At 42.8% G+C, this 17,730-nt stretch overlaps 1 protein-coding gene across 1 annotated transcript in view; it reads right to left on the reverse strand.

Annotated features, from left to right (window-relative positions):
* bub1 (BUB1 mitotic checkpoint serine/threonine kinase) overlaps window positions 1-17,730 on the reverse strand; it is an 86,252-nt gene that overhangs the window by 65,365 nt on the left and 3,157 nt on the right. The window contains exons 2-5 of the mRNA XM_080192933.1: window positions 8,539-8,598; window positions 8,307-8,448; window positions 5,791-5,987; window positions 1,379-1,494 (exon numbers count right to left, since the gene is read on the reverse strand). Coding sequence (XP_080049059.1) covers window positions 1,379-1,494; window positions 5,791-5,987; window positions 8,307-8,448; window positions 8,539-8,598 — 515 coding nt within the window. The remainder of the gene's footprint in view (window positions 1-1,378; window positions 1,495-5,790; window positions 5,988-8,306; window positions 8,449-8,538; window positions 8,599-17,730) is intronic.

Below are 17,730 nucleotides of genomic sequence, written 5' to 3' on the forward strand. Positions count from 1 at the left end.
AGATTTATAGAACTTTAGTTAGGCCGCACTTGGAATATAGTGCTAAATTCTGGTCGCCACACTACCAGAAGAATGTGGAGGCTTTGAAGAGGATACAGAAAAGATTTACCAGGATGTTGCCTGCTATGAAGGGCATTAGCTATGAGAAGTTGGAGAAAATTGGTTTGTTCTCACTGCAGCGAAGGAGGTTGAGGGGAGACCTGTTAGAAGTTTACAAGATTGAGAGGTATGGACAGAGTGGATAGTCAGAAACTTTTTCCCCAAGGTGGAAGAGTCAATTACTAGGGGGAACAGGTTTAAGGTGCGAGGGGCAAGGTTTAAATGAGATGTATGGGGCAGATTTTCTACACAGAGAGTGGTGGTGCCTGGAACTCGTTGCTGGGGGAGGTAGTGGAAGTGGATATAGTAGTGACTTTTAACAGGTGTCTTGACGAGTACATGAATAGGATGGGAAGAGAGGGTATGGTCCCCGGACAGGTAGGGAGGTTTTAGTTAAATTGGGCAGCATGGTCGGTTCAGGCTTGGAGGGCCAAAGGGCCTGTTCCTGTGCTTTAATTTTCTTTGTACAAGTCAGTTTCCAAGAGTTGGCACTGTTCTGCAACCACCTCATTGCTGAAGCACAGCAGGCAAGCACTTATGCTAGTGGGATAAGTGCAAGTAAAATTGGCTCCTGATAATCCCAGCTGGACCAGGCCTCCTGCTTGAGGGATATAGGCCAAAAGCAGGTAGAGAGAGTCCACACACATCAGCCATGATCTCAATAAATGGCAGAACAGAGTTGATGAGCTGAATAGCCTATCCCTGTTCCTGTGATCTCCCATTGATGACCCAGTTCAAGACAGACTGCAATTATAGCCTCATGTCTGGGAGCAAGTTGTGTCCTCAGAGGCTTTTCAGCACATCTGATGGCTTCTGAAGGTTCAGTACCACTCCCAGCAGATTGTGCCGACTGTTCAGGAGTCTTCCAACAACACTGTACTGCTACAAACTCCAAGCAATGAGTAGATAGCAATAAGCTAATAATTGAATGATCCTTTCAAATAAAAATGGTATGGGAAGTAGCATACAGCTTCAGCGGTAGTTGGTTAAGAGACAGCTTTCACTACAAGTGACAATGTGCAAGCTGAATATCAAATCAGCATTGGATGTCCAGCACACGTGATGCCCATTCTACTGCCCTCAATGTGATCATCAGGCTGGGTCATGCCAGAGGTACTTGGCAATCTACTGCATGACCAAAGTGTAATGTCCAGAAATAAATACAATATTCCAGCTGAAATCTAATCAGTATTACACTTGGTATTGTATAAGAATACTTCTAACCTAACAACCTCTGCTTTATCATGATGAAAAGCAAAAAAAAATTAAAACACCTCACCATTTTGAGCTGCGAAATCCACACCGTGTTCGTTTCCCAGAGATCCAGGTTTAGCTCTTATCAGATTTTCTGGTTTTATTGGACAAAGGTTCTGAGATGTTCGAATCTTGAAACACCTAGAAAATAGCATAAGATCAATTGCTTGACTTACAATCAAAGCAAAATATACTGTTAATCATATTTAAATAATTAAAGCTGACCCTATCAGTATCAAATAGTTAATTATATAGCAAATTTATATTCAAGATTAAGAACATAAGAAATAGGAGCAGGAGTAGGCCATCTAGCCCTTCGAGCCTGCCCCGCCATTCAACAAGATCATGGCTGATCAGAAGTGGCTCAGTTCCACTTTCCCGCTTTTTCCCCATAACCCTTAATTCCCTTGTCTGTCAAAAACCTATCTACCCACGTCTTAAATATATTTAGCGAGGTAGCCTCCACCACTTCAATGGGCAGAGAATTCCAGAGATTCACCACCCTTTGAGTGAAGAAGTTCCTCCTCAACTCTGTTCTAAACTCCCCCCCCCCTCCATTATCTTGAGGCTGTGCCCTCTAGTCCTGCTGTCCTTTCTGAGCAGGAAGAATCTCTCTACCTCTACCCTATCCATCCCTTTCATTATCTTATACGTCTCTATAAGATCCCCCCTCATCCTTCTAAACTCCAACAAGTACAGACCCAATCTATTTAGTCTCTCTTCATAGTCTAACCCCCTCATCTCCAGTATCAGCCTACTGAACCTCCTCTGCACTCCCTCCAAGGCCAAAATACCCTTGCGCAAGTGTGGCGACCAAAACTGCACACAGTACTCCAGCTGTGGCCTCACCAGTGCCCTGTACAGTTGCAGCAAGACCTCTCTGCTTTTATATTCTATCCCCCTCGCTATAAAGGCCAGCATCCCATTCGCCTTCTTGACCACCTGCTGCACCTGCAGACTGGGTTTTTGCGACTCATGCACAAGGACCCCTAGGTCCCTCTGCACCGTAGCATGCTGCAGCTTTTCGCCCTTTAAATAGTAATCCCTCCTACTATTATTCCTGCCAAAGTGGATAACCTCACACTTGCTAACATTGTACTCCATCTGCCAGGTCCTCGCCCACTCGCTCAGCCTATCCAGATCCCTCTGCAGACTTTCCACACCCTCCGCACAATTTGCTTTTCCACTCATCTTTGTGTCATCAGCAAATTCCATCATCCTACACTCAGCCCCCTCCTCCAGATCATCTATATAAATGGTAAATAGCTGAGGCCCCAGCACCGATCCCTGCGGCACTCCACTAGTCTCCAACCGCCAATCAGAATAGCACCCATTGATACCAACTCTCTGCCTCCTATTAGACAACCAATGCTCTATCCACGCTAACACCTTACCCCCAACTCCATGCCCCCTAACCCCCTAACCTAAATAATTTGCAATATTTTGTTTATTAGAGGGCTTTTGCTGAAGGTAAGAGAACTCACTTCACATGCACAAGCGGACATTTAAAACATTACGCAAATAATGTACCAGTGGTACATAGAGTTCTTTTCTGCAAAGTGTTTTAGTTCCACTATGTGAGAATTAATTTCTTTTTTAAATTTCAATCTCAATCTGGCATTAAGTAGCACCAGAATAATCAGTTTTAAAGCCTACTCCTGTTCTTAAAAATATCAGTGTAAGTGTATCAAAAGTGCATTCCACATTTTAAAAAGGGGGAAACTGATCTGACAGTTTGATCCATTTCTGGTATCAATTAGCCTTAGAGCTTCAGGTCTATATCTTGAGTATAGCATTTAAGAAGAATAGAAAGCTAAGGCAATTTTGCTGTTATTCCTATCAAAATGGATGACCTCACATTTATCAACACTGAACTCCATCTGCCATGCCCTTGCCCACTCACTTAGATTACCTATATCCCTTTGCAGACTTTCAGTGTCCTCTGCACACTTTGCTCTGCCACGCATCTTAGTGTCATCTGCGAATTTTGACACACTACACTTGGTCCCTTATATATTAGCTCCCATTCCCCAAAAGCCTGAGTTAACATCTTCATAACTGTTTTCAATTTGTATATAGTATGATTCCTTTCTATCTCTAACCTCTTCCAACACAACAATCCCAGAAGTCACTGATCTCTCAACCACCCTCCAGTTCACATTTACCCAATCATTTGTGGCTAAGAAGCTAGAAGGAGTAGGTCATCCAGCCCTTCAAGCCTGTTCTATCATTCATTTTGTTCATAGTTGATCATCAAATTCAATATCCTGATCTCCCCTTCCCCCCATATCGTTTTATTCCTTTAACCCCAAGAGCGAAATCTAATTTCTTCCTGAAATCAGACAACATTTTGACCTCAACTACATTCAGTGGTAGTGAATTCCATACATTCATCACCTTCTAAGTGAAGAAATTTCTCCTCACTTCAGTTCTAAAAGGGTTACCGCTCAAACTATGACTTAGCTCTGGACTCCCCCACCATTAGGATCATTCTTTCTGAATCTATCCTGTTTAACCCAGTTAGAATGTTATAAGTTTATATGAGATCCCCTCTCGCTCTTCCAAACTCCAGTGAATATAATCCTAATTGACTTTACTTTCCTCATATGACAGACTTGCCATCCCAAGAATCAGCCTGGTAAACCTTGGCTATACTTTCTCTATAGTAAGGACACCCTTCCTCAATAAGGACACCAAAACCGCACACAATTTTCCAGATGTGGCCTCACCAACGCCCTATACAATTGCAGCAAAACATCCCTATCCCTGTATTCAAATCCTCTGACTATGAAGGCCAACATACCATTTGCCTTCTTTACTACCTGTTGTATCTGCATGCTTATTTTCAGCAACTGATGCATGAGGACTCCAAGGTCTCAGTGAATAGCCCCCTCTCTCAGTTTACACCCATTTAGGTAATAATCTGTCTTCCTATTATTGCTACCAAAGTGGATAATCTCACATTCATCCATTATAGTGCAGCTGCCAAGCAGATGCCCATACACACAGACTGTCCAAATCAATCTGAAGCATCTCTGCATCCTCCACACAGCTTAACCTCCCACCCAACGTTGTGTCATCTGCAAATTTGAAGATAATACATTCAGTTCCCTCTTCCAAATCATTAAACATATACCATGAATAGTTGGAGTCCCAGCACTGCCTGGATCTCAGTCTGAATTACATTTCAGAAAGCATTCACCTCCCACTCAATAACACTTGAATTTATAGAAGACCTTTCTTAAAGTCGACCTCTTTGCTCAAGCTTTGAGCCATATTTTCCAATCATGTGTTCTTTCCTGTCTTTTTTTCACCCAAGACTTGCGAGGTGTTTTCCTACATTTGCATAAATGCAAATTATCACTGAATAAAAGTTGCTCAAAATGTTACATAAAAGTATTTATTTTTGTACATTTGGATTTTTTTTTAAAATTGGAAACACAGATGTAATGATGCTTCATGAAAGGGGAAGAAATAGGGGAGATAAGGAACAAAACATATTCAATTTAAAAAGATGTCAAGTCTGTTCAGCTCGGATTTATTTGGTATCCAACATTAATATCAAGAACTGACAGGTCAGAACTAACAGGCCAATAATAAAATGGATTAAATTAAACATACAGCTACAAGTTCTGCTATTTTTAAACACGATTGTTGATATTGCTATCTCTTGTACTATGTTGTCTGGCACGATCAAATGACACCATGGACAATACTGAAATAACTGGACGTAGCAACCTAAACTTTGGTTTTATCTCATATTTCATTTACTATTTTGGAATTGACAATCTAGTAAATAATTCTAATTCCATTTCAATGTGCTACAGAAAAGAATCCATGCAATTACGATGACCATAGAGATCTATGGATCGTTTGGATTATTTGATTGACATTAAATTTTGAATCCAGTGGAAATGTTTTGAGCAGATAAACTGGCTTTTATCATGCGCAAACAAACCAATTAAGATTCTACTCAAATCATCCAGGTTGCTCACACTCTTTCGAATTTTCATTTATTAAGAACTGTTAGCTTTTTTAAAAATTCGCTCATGGAGACCTGGAGTCACATATAGGCCAGACCAGGCAAGGACGACAAATTTCCTTTCCCAAAGGACACTAGTGAACGAGATGGCTTTTTACAATAATTGACAATGATTTCATGGTCATCAGTAGATTCTTAATTCTTTACTGAATTCAAATTTCACTATCTGCAGTGGTAAGATTCAAACCCAGCTCCCCAGAGCATTATTTTAGGTCACCAGATTAGTAGTGACAATACCACTATGCTACTGTCTCCTGCCTACCAAATGTATTTCATTATGGATCCCCAAAGAAATGACCACGCATTTTGACCAGCTTCTAAACCAAACCATAAAAATGACATAGTTCTTTAATTACAAAACAATATATTTCCCAGCTGATCCAGGTCTGACTTACCCATGGTGGTGGATTAACATATCCACCGGTTGTGCAGAACTTTGAATGCCTTTCTCAAAGATGCTATCTGCTATCTGAAAATCACCTTTCATCTCAAGCTCCTGTGCCCACGCAAGATAAAAGGCAGCTGACTTTATGCCAATTCCTTGACTATACATGTAATTGTAAAAATCAAGTGGCGTTGTGCTGCAATTAATCTGAAAAGGCAAAACAAACCAAATCAATTTTGATGTTATGTAGAGTGGAGTAGAAACCCTTAACAGGAGCATCCAAAGGACCAAATGTGGCATCAAGGAGTCCTGGCAAAACTGAAGTCAATGAAAATCAGGGAGAAAACTCTCCACTGGTTTGAGTCATAGCTAACACAAATGAAAATAGTGTGGTTGATGGAAGTCCAATCAGCACAGCCCCAGAATGTCATTGAAAGAGTTCCTCAGGGTAATGTCCTAGGCCCAACCATCTTTAGCTGCTTCATCAATTACTTTTCTTCCATAAAGTTAGAAGTAGGAATGCTCGCTGATGTTTGCATGATATCCAGCATCATTTGAGACTTCTCAGGTACTGAAGCAGTCCGTGCCAACAGTGGCAACACCTGAACAATACAGAGGCTTGACATTTGTGCCACATAAGTGCCAGGCAATGACCATCTCCAACAAAACTGAATCTACTTTTAAAGTTTATTTGTTAGTCACAAGTAGGCTTGCATTAACACCGCAGTGAAATTACTGTGAAATTCCCCTAGTTGCCACATTCCGGTGACTGTTCTGATCAATGCACCTAACCAGCACATGTTTCGGACTGTGCGAGGAAGCCAGAGCGCCCGGACAAAACCCATGCAGACACGGGGAGAAGATGCAAACTCCACACAGACAGTGACCTGAGCTGGGAGTCGAACTCAGGTCCCTGATGCTGTGAGGCAGCAGTGTTAACTACCACCCTTTGACATTCAACATTACCATTTCAAAAATCATTAGTCCCAATATTGACTAAAAGGTTAGATGAACCAACCTTATGTAACTATAACAGCAGGTCAGAGACTCATGTACTTTGGCAAGTAACTCATCTTCTGACTTCCCACCATCGACAAGGAACAAGTCAGGAGTGCAATAGAATACACTCCATTTGACTGGAGTGCAGCTTCAACAAGATTCAAAAAGCTCAACATCATCTATTAGATAAACTATCCAGTCAGTCTCACCTCATTTACACCAAATGGGAAAGAGTTCATCACACACTGCTTGGGAAATGAAGGCAGAGTGAGGGTAGCCAGGACTAGACAGTTAATCACGCAGCCTAACACGATGAACGGTAATAGAGCTGTGGGATCACGAACATGTATGTTTGTGTGTTTTTTTTCTATTCAATTCACAGGCCAAAGGTTGCATACTCTCCCCTCATAACAAAAAGTGTGTCTCAGGGAAAACCAAGATAGTTGCTAAAAATGGCAAACAAAAGAGGAATTTCAAAGTCAGAGACCAAGAGGGTGGTTTGGGCGCCGCACCTGCGCAAAGATATTTTGGCCTTGGAGGGAGTGCAGAGGAGGTTTACTAGGCTGATACCGGAGTTGAGGGGGTTGAGCTATGAGGAGAGGCTGAATAAACTGGGCTTGTACTCATTAGAGTTTAGAAGAATGAGGGGAGATCTCATTGAGACGTATAAGATGATGAATGGGATGGATAGGATAGAGGTGGAAAGACTCTTCCCGCTCAAAAAAGACAGTAGGACTAGGGGGCACAGCCTCAAGATAAAAGGGGGGCGGTTTAGAACGGAGTTGAGGAGGAACTTCTTCACTCAAAGGGTGGTGAATCTCTGGAATTCTCTGCCCGTTGAAGTGGTGGAGGCTGCCTCGCTAAATATTTTTAAGACGCGGGTTGATGGGTTTTTGATAGGAGAGGGGATTAAGGGTTATGGGGAGAGGGCGGGAAAGTGGAACTGAGCAGCGACAGATCAGCCATGATCTTATTGAATGGCGGGGCAGGCTCAAAGGGCTGGATGGCCTACTCCTGCTCCTATTTCTTATGTTCTTAAAAAGGGACGTTGCCAGTTATCTGTCCGCAGTTGTCATCAGTCTTTTAGGACAGCAAAATTATAAATGTAAACACAACCATCAAACTTACTTCTTCATTATACATTTTCACCTTATTTCTTAAATTGAAGAAGCTTGGTAAAGGTATAAAGCCAACAAGTGGACTACGAAGGTTTAAAAGGTGTCAAAGAATAGTGTTTAGGATGATGTCAAACTTCAGTTTAAAAAGTCCATAGATTTAAGAAATAAAGCGAACTAAATATTACACAGCGTTGAGTTCCGAGGAAAGAATGAGTTAACATGGAAGGTGGTTTCAATTTCAGCAACTGGAGCATTGCATGGAAGCTCTCACTTTGGCAGATTATACACAAGAGCTGAGACAAGCATATTTCCAACTCAGCTGGTCTCATCTCCACTGGATTCATACATTCTCTTATTTTTAGAGATAGTAAAGTCCTAACCTATTTAAAGGTTCATACAGATCACTTACCAGTTTCAACCAGTAGTTCACATATCTTGAATCATTGAAATACTTCTTGTCATCCATAAAATTCTTCACGAGTCTCTCTAACACTGAGATCAATACGCCTTTTTCTGTAGGGGGAAGTAAAGGTTCTGCCCACTGTATAAACCTAAAGTGATGGGGAAATGAAAAGTAACCAACTTTGCATAGAATACCACAAATTTGAGAGAACAAAATTGGATGAAATTGCTATTTTTACCTGTCCCATAAATCCAGTGGATCATTGCCTACGTAACTTTGTACCTTAGCTTCAAACATTCTGCAGATAAAAAATATTTTATTATTAATCTGTCCTCATCAGTAATTTTTCATCATTTTGTATCATTTAATTTTTCATCATTTTGTATCATTTACAATCACAGCTGTGATGAATGAACATGTATTATAAAAATAATATTTTAATAGTATTCTTTTAGTGAAAGTAAAATTTCCTTTAAAAAATGAAATTACATGTGGTTGAATTGATCATATGGAGCCATGAATAGGAAAGCCTGATTGTCTTGATGTTATATCACTCATGTTAACAGAAGGTAGCCAGTTCAAACATTACACATACTTGAACAAATGAATTAGAATGATACTAAAGTATATTTATTAGTCAAAAGTAGGCTTTCATTCACTCTGCAATATCTACAACAATGGGGATGAAGTAGAAAGGGTCGAGAACTTCAAGCTTTTAGGTGTTCAGATCACCAACAACCTGTCTGGGTCCCCCACATGCTGACACTACAGTTAAAAAAGCCCACCAACGCCTCTACTTTCTCAGAAGACTAAGGAAATTTGGCATGTCATCTACAATTCTCACCAACTTTTACAGATGCACCATAGAAAGCATTCTTTCTGGTTGTATCACACATTGGTATGGTTCCTGCTTGGCCAAAGACCGCAAAGAACTATAAAATATAAAATGTAAAAAAACCTAATAAACTATAAAATGTCATAATGTAGCCCAATCCATCATGCAAACCAGTCTCCCATCCATTGACTCTGTTTACACTAGCCAAAGCGGTCAGCATAATTAAGGACTCCACGCACCCCAGACATTCTCTCCTCCACCTTCTTCCTTCAGGAAAAAGATACAAAAGTCTGAGGTCACGCATTAACCGACTCAAGTACAGCTTCTTCCCTGCTGCTGTCAGACTTTTGAATGGACTCACTTTGCGTTAAGTTGATCTTTCTCTACATGCTAGCTATGACTGTAACACTACATTTTGCACTCTCTTGTTTCCTTCTCTATGAATAGTATGTTTTGACTCTATAGTGCACAAGAAACAATACTTTTCACTGTAGGTCAATAAGCGTGATACTAATAAATCAAATCAATGAAGTTACTGTGTAAATTCCCAATCATAATAAGAACATAAGAAATAGGAGCAGGAGTAGGCCATCTAGCCCTTCGAGCCTGCCCCGCCATTCAATAAGATCATGGCTGATCTGACGTGGCTCAGTTCCACTTTCCCGCCTTCTCCCCATAACCCTTAATCCCCTTGCCTATCAAAAACCTATCTACCCGCGTCTTAAATATGTTTAGCGAGGCAGCCTCCACCACTTCAACGGGCAGAGAATTCCAAAGATTCACCACCCTTTGAGTGAAGAAGTTCCTCCTCAACTCCGTTCTAAACTGACCCCCCCCCGCTTATCTTGAGGCTGTGCCCTCTAGTCCTACTGTCCTTTTTGAGCAGGAAGAGCCTCTCCACCTCTATCCTATCCATCCCATTCATCATCTTTTACGTCTCAATGAGATCTCCCCTCATTCTTCTAAACTCTAACAAGTACAAGTCTAGTTTATTCAGCCTCTCCTCATAGCTCAACCCCCTCAACTCCGGTATCAGCCTAGTAAACCTCCTCTGCACTCCCTCCAAGGCCAAAATATCCTTGCGTAAGTACGGCGACCAAAACTGCACACAGTACTCCAGCTGTGGCCTCACCAGTGCCCTGTACAGTTGCAGCAAGACCTCCCTACTTTTATATTCAATCCCCCTCGCTATGAAGGCCAGCATCCCATTTGCCTTCCTGACCACCTGCAGGCTGGGTTTTTGTGACTCATGCACAAGGACCCCGAGGTCCCTCTGCACCGTCGCATGCTGCAGTTTTTCGCCATGTAAGTAGTAGTCCTTCCTACCATTATTCCTACCAATGTGGACAACTTCACACTTGCCAACATTAAATTCCATTTGCCAGTTCCTGGCCCATTCGCCCAGCCTATCTAGATCCCTCTGCAGACTTTCCGCACCCTCCGCACAATTTGCCGTTCCACCAATCTTGGTGTCATCAGCAAATTTCGACACCATACACTCAATTCCCTCCTCCAGATCATCTATATAAATGGTAAAAAGCTGAGGCCCCAGCACCGATCCCTGGGGCACTCCACTAGTCACCAACCGCCAATCCGAATAGCACCCATTGACTCCCATTCTCTGCCTCCTATTTGACAGCCAATCCCCTATCCACGCTAACACCCTACCCGCAACTCCATGCCCCCTAACCTTCTGTAACAACCTCACACGCCAGCGTCTGTTTGGGTACAGAGGGAGAATTTAGAATGGTCAATTCACCTAATCTGCACATCTTTGGACTGAGACAGGAAACCGGAGCACCCAAAAGAAGCCCACACAGACATGGGGAGAATGTGCAAACTCCACAGACAATTCCAAGCTGGAAATCAAACCTGGGTCCCAGGTGCTGTGGTGCAGCAGTGCATACTATAAGAGTAGCACTGAGGAATAACTTTAATATTAGAAACGTTACATAGAACAACCAATCTGTTCTCTTGGATGGATGAAACAGATTCCATCGCACTACTGAAAGAACAAAGGAATTCTTCCATGACCTTTGCTTATTAGCTTGGATAGCCTTGGTGATTATTTTCCAAATGTCGCTGGATTCCAGGGAAGTGCCGGAAGATTGGAAAACGGCTAATGTTACGCCGTTGTTTAAGAAGGGTGGCAGGCAAAAGGCAGGGAATTACAGGCCGGTTAGTTTAATGTCTGTTGTAGGTAAAATGTTAGAATCCGTGATCAAGGAGAAAATAGCGAGGCATCTTGAGGAGAATTGTTTGATAGAGCAGATGCAGCACGGTTTCGTTAAGGGGAAGTCGTGTCTGACGAATTTATTGGAGTTCTATGGGGATGTGTCTAGGGCGGTGGATAGAGGAGTGGTCTTTCTTGATTTGCAGAAGGCGTTTGATAAGGTGCCTCACAAGAGGTTATTACAGAAGGTCAGGGGGCATGGAGTTGGGGGTAGGGTGTTAGCGTGGATAGGGGATTGGCTGTCAAATAGGAGACAGAGAGTGGGGGTCAATGGGTGCTATTCGGATTGGCAGTTGGTGACTAGTGGAGTGTCCAGGGGTCGGTGCTGGGGCCTCAGCTATTTACCATTTATATAGATGATCTGGAGGAGGGAATTGAGTGTATGGTGTCGAAATTTGCTGATGACACCAAGATTGGTGGAATGGCAAATTGTGCGGAGGGTGTGGAGAGTATGCAGAAGGATCTAGATAGGCTGGGCAAATGGGCCAGGAACTGGCAAATGGAATTTAATGTTGGCAAATGTGAAGTTGTCCACTTTGGTGGGAATAATGGTAGGAAGGACTATTACTTACGTGGCGAAAAACTGCAGCAGGCGACGGTGCAGAGGGACCTCGAGGTCCTTGTGCATGAGTCACAAAAACCCAGCTTGCAGGTGCAGCAGGTGGTCAGGAAGGCAAATGGGATACTGGCCTTCATAGCGAGGGGGATTGAATAGAAAAGTAGGGAGGTCTTGCTGCAGCTGTATAGGGCACTGGTGAGGCCGCAGCTGGAGTACTGTGTGCAGTTTTGGTCGCCGCACTTACGCAAGGATATTTTGGCCTTGGAGGGAGTGCAGAGGAGGTTTACTAGGCTGATACCGGAGTTGAGGGGATTGAGCTATGAGGAGAGGCTGAATAAACTGGGCTTGTACTCGTTAGAGTTTAGAAGAATGAGGGGAGATCTCATTGAGACGTAAAAGATGATGAATGGAATGGATAGGATAGAGGTGGAGAGGCTCTTCCCGCTCAGAAAGGACAGTAGGACTAGAGGGCACAGCCTCAAGATAAAAGGGGGGCGGTTGAGAACGGAGTTGAGGAGGAACTTCTTCACTCAAAGGGTGGTGAATCTCTGGAATTCTCTGCCTGTTGAAGTGGTGGAGGCTGCCTCGCTAAATATATTTAAGACGCGGGTTGATAGGTTTTTGATAGGCAAGGGGATTAAGGGTTATGGGGAGAGGGCGGGAATGTGGAACTGAGACACGACAGATCAGCCATGATCTTATTGAATGGCGGGGCAGGCTCGAGGGGCTAGATGGCCTACTCCTGCTCCTATTTCTTATGTTCAATTAGCTAATCAACAGAAAGCAGAGAAATTGGATAAATGGGTATTTTTTCTGGTTGCCAAGATATAACTAGGGATGTTCCACAAGGTTTGGTTCTTAGGCCACAACTATTCACAATCCATATTAATGACTTGAATGCAGGAATAGAATGTACTATAGCCCAATTTGCAGATAACACTTAAATAAGGAATTAAGAAATTTCCAAATGGATATGGATAGGTTAGATGAGTGGGCCAAAATTTGACAGATAGAATTTAACACATATGAGTTCCTCTTAGATTGAAGGGCAAGGCTGATAGAAGAAGGGAACCCTGGATGACTCGGTATGTGACCCTGGTGAAGAAGAAAAAGGAGGCACATGACATGCACAGGTAGCTGGGATCAAGTGGATCCTTTGAAGAGTACAGACGGTGTAGGAGTAGAGTTAAGAGAGAAATCAGGAGGGCAAAAAAGGGACATGAGATTGTTTTGGCAGATAAGAACATAAGAAATAGGAGCAGGAGTAGGCCATCTGGCCCTTCGAGCCTGCCCCGCCATTCAATAAGATCATGGCTGATCTGTCGTGGCTCAGTTCCACTTTCCCGCCCTCTCCCCATAACCCTTAATCCCCTCTCTTATCAAAAACCCATCAACCCGCTTCTTAAAAATATTTAGCGAGGCAGCCTCCACCACTTCAACGGGCAGAGAATTCCAGAGATTCACCACCCTTTGAGTGAAGAAGTTCCTCCTCAACTCCGTTCTAAACCGCCCCCCCTTTATCTTGAGGCTGTGCCCCCTAGTCCTACTGTCTTTTTTGAGCGGGAAGAGTCTTTCCACCTCTATCCTATCCATCCCATTCATCATCTTATAAGGCAAAGGAGAATCCAAAGAGCTTCCACAAATACATAAAGGTCAAAAGAGTAACTAGGGAGAGAGTAGGACTTCTTAAGGATTAAAAAGGTCATTTATATGCAGATCTACAAAAGGTGGGTGAGATCCTAAATGAATATTTCTCATCAGTATTCACTGTTGAGAAAAGCATGAATGCTAGGGAACTTCAGGAAACAAATAATGATGTCTTGAGGAGTGTACATATAACAAAGGACGAGGTGCTGGAAGTCTTAAAGTGCATCAAGTAGATAAATTCCTGGGACCTGATAAAGTGTATCGCAGAACATTGTGGGAGGCTAGGGAGGAAATTGCGGGTCCCCTAGCAGAGATATGTGAATCATCGATAATCACAGGTGAGGTGCCTGAAGACTGGAGGGTGGCAAACGTTGTGCCATTGTTTAAGAAGGGCTGCAGGGAAAAGCCAAGGAACTACAGGCCGGTGAGCCTCACATCTGTGATAAGTAAATTGTTGGAAGGTATTTTGAGAGACAGTATCTACAGGCATTTAGAGACACAAGGACTGATTAGGGACAATCAGCATGGTTTTGTGAATGGAAAATCATATCTCACAAGTTTGATTGGGTTTTTTGAAGAGGTAACCAGAAAGCAGATGAGACCAGGCCAGTTGTTGTCTACATAGATTTTAGCAAGGCCTTTGACAAGATACATGATGGGTCGTTGCCTCAGGTTAAATCTCACAGGATTCAGGATGAGGTAGCCAATGGATACAAAATTGTCTTGATGACAGAAGGCAAAGGTGGTTGTTGAGGGTTATTTTTTAAACTGAGGCCTGTGACCAGTGGTGTACCTCAAGGATCAGTGCTGGGTCCACTGTTATTTGCCATTTATATTAATGATTTGGATGAAAATTTAGTAGGCATAGCTAGTAAGTTTGCAGATGACACTAAGATTGAACAGTGAAGAACATTATCTAGGATTATAATGGGATCTTGATCAAGTGGGCCAGTGGACTGACGGATGGCAGATGCAGTTTAATTTAGATAAATGTGAGGTGTTGCATTTTGATAGATTGAATCAGGGCAGGACTCAGAGTTAATGGTAGGGCATTGGGGAGAGTTATAGAAAAAGAGATCTAGGGGTACAGGTTCATACCATCTTGAAAGTGGAGTCACAGGTGGACAGAGTGGTGAAGAAGGCATTCAGCATGCTTGGGTTCATTGGTCAGAACATTGAATATAGGAGTTGGGACATCTTGATGAAGTTGTACAAGACATTGGTATTCCAAGTGTGCCCTGGCCATGTACAGTTCAGGTTACCCTATTATATAAAGGATATTATTAACCTAGAAAGATTGCAAAAAAGATTTACTAGGTAGTTGTCGGGACTTGATGATTTGAGTTATTAAAACAGGTTGGATAGACTAGGACTTTTTCCTCTGGAATGTAGGAGGTTTAGGGGTAATCTTGTAGAGGTCTATAAAATAATGAGGGGCATTGATCAGCTAGATAGTCAACATCTTTTCCCAAAGATAGGAGAGTCTAAAACTAGAAGGCATAGGTTTAAGGTGAGAGGGGAAAGATAGAAAACGGTCCAGAGGGGCATTTTCTTACAGAGGGTGATGAGTGTCTGGAACAAACAGCTAGAAGTAGGAGAGTACAATTTTGTCTTTTAAAAAGCGTTTAGACAGTTATATGGGTAAGATGGGTATAGAGGGATATGTACCAAACACAAGCAATTGGGATAGCTTAGGGGTTTAAAATAAAAAGAGTGGCATGGACAAGTTGGGCCAAAGAGCCTGTTTCTATGCTATAAACCTCTATGACTCTAAGACTGAGGTTATCCATTTTGGTCAGAGGAATTGATGACTGATGAGGGTAGGACAGTGGGTGTTATCTACATGGACTTCAGTAAGGCCTTTGACAGGGTCCTTCATGGCAGACTGGTGCAGAAGGTGAAATCGCATGGGATCAGAGGTGAGCTGGCAAGGTGGATATAAAACTGGCTCAGTCAAAGAAGACAGAGGGTAGCAGGGGAAGGGTGAAGGGGAGGACGATCATAAGATACAGATGAGTTGGAGACTTGGGCGGAGAGATGGCAGATGGAGTTTAATCTGGACAATTGTGAGGTAATGTATTTTGGAAGCTCTAATACTGATAGGAAATAATACTCACAGAAAATGACAGAATCCTTAATAGTATTGACAGGCAAAGAGTGTACAGGTATACAGGTCACTGAAAGTGACAATGCAGAAGAAGGAGGTAGTCAAGACGACATACGGCATGCTTGCCTTCATTGGCTGGGACATTGAGTTTAAAAATTGACAAGTCATGTTGCAGCTTTGTAGAACAAAGAACAATACAATACAGGAAACATGCCCTTCGGCCCTCCAAGCCTGCGCTGCTCATTGGTCCAACTAGACCATTCTTTTGTATCCCTCCATTCCCAGTCTGCTCATGTGACTATCCAGATAAGTCTTAAATGATCCCAGCGTGTCCGCCTCCACCACCCTGCTTGGCAGTGCATTCCACCACCCTCTGTGTAAAATATGTCCCCCTGATATCTGAGTTAAACCTCACCCCCTTCACCTTGAACCTGTGACCCCTCATGTTTGTCACCTCCGACCTGGGAAAAAGCTTCCCACTGTTCAGCCTAACTAGACCCTTCACAATTTTATACACTTCTATTAGGTCTCCCCTCATTCTCCATGTTTCCAGGGAGAACAACCCGTTTATCCAATCTCTCCTCATAGCTAAGACCCTCCATACCAGGCAACGTCCTGGTAAACCTTCTCTGTACTCTCTCCAAAGCCTCCACGTCCTTCTGGCAGTGCGGCGACCAGAACTGGACATAGTACTCCAAATGTGGCCTAACCAACGTTCTACACAGCTGTAACATCAGACGCCAAATTTTATATTCTATACCCCCTCCTGTAAAGGCAAGCATACCATATGCCTTCTTCACCACCTTCTCCACCTGTGCTGCTACTTTCAAGGATCTGTGGACTTGCACACCCAGGTCCCCCTGTGTGTTTTTACTTTTGATGGTTCTGCCATTAATTGTATAGCTCCCCCCTACATTAGTCCTACCAAAATGCATCATTTCGCATTTATGTGGAATAAATTTCATCTGCCATTTCTCTGCCCAATTTTCCAGCCTATCTATATCCTCCTGTATTGTCCAACAATGTTCATCGCTATCAACAAGTCCAGCCACCTTTGTCATCCGCAAACATACTGATCACACCAGTTACACCTTCTTCCGAATCCTTTATATATATCACAAATAGCAGAGGTCCCAGTACAGAGCCCAGCGGCACACCACTGGTCACAGACCTTCAGCCAGAAAAAGACCTTTCCGCTGCTACCCTAACCTTAGTTAGGCCACACTTGGAATATAGTATTTAATTCTGGTCGCCACACTACTAGAAGAATGTGGAGGCTCTGGAGAGGGTACAGAAAAGATTTACCAGGATCTTGCCTGGTATGGAAAGCATTAGCTATGAGGAGAGGTTGGAGAAACTTGGTTTGTTCTCACTGGAACATCGGAGGTTGAGGAGCAACCCAGTAGAAGTCTACAAGATGATGAGAGGCATGGACAAAGTGGATAGTCCAAAGCTTTTTCCCAGGGTGGAAGAATCAATTACTAGGGGGCACAGGTTTAAGGTGCAAGGGGCAAGGTTTAAATGTACAAGGCAAATTTTTTACACAGAGAGTAGAGTGTGCCTGGAATTCACTGTCGGGCTAGGTAGTGGAAGCGGATACAATAGTAACTTTTAAGGGATGTCTTGACAAATACATGAATTGGATGGGAATAGAGGGATATGGACCCCAGAAGGCTAGGGGAGTTTTAGTTAAGTCGGGCAGCATGGTCGGCGCAGGCTTGGAGGACCTAAGGGTCTGTTTCTGTGCTGTAATTTTATTTGCTCTTTGTTGAATAATAAGGCAACTTATCTAAATGGAGAAAAATATGCTTTGGTGCAGAGGAATCTGCGTGTCCTCGTGTACAAATCACAGAAAGTTAGTATGCAAGTGCAACAGGTAATAAAAAAGACAAATGGAATTTTGGCATTCATTGCTAATGGAATAGAGTATAAAAGTAGCGAAGTGCCCAACTGTAAAGGGCATTGGTTAAACCACATCTGGAGTACTGTGCATATTTTTGGACCCCTTACCTCAAAAAGAATGCAAATACGTTAGAGGCAGATCAGAGA

This window comes from Carcharhinus amblyrhynchos, chromosome 7 (assembly GCF_965287045.1).
Source record: "Carcharhinus amblyrhynchos chromosome 7, sCarAmb.v2.hapA, whole genome shotgun sequence".
Lineage (NCBI taxonomy): Eukaryota > Metazoa > Chordata > Chondrichthyes > Carcharhiniformes > Carcharhinidae > Carcharhinus > Carcharhinus amblyrhynchos.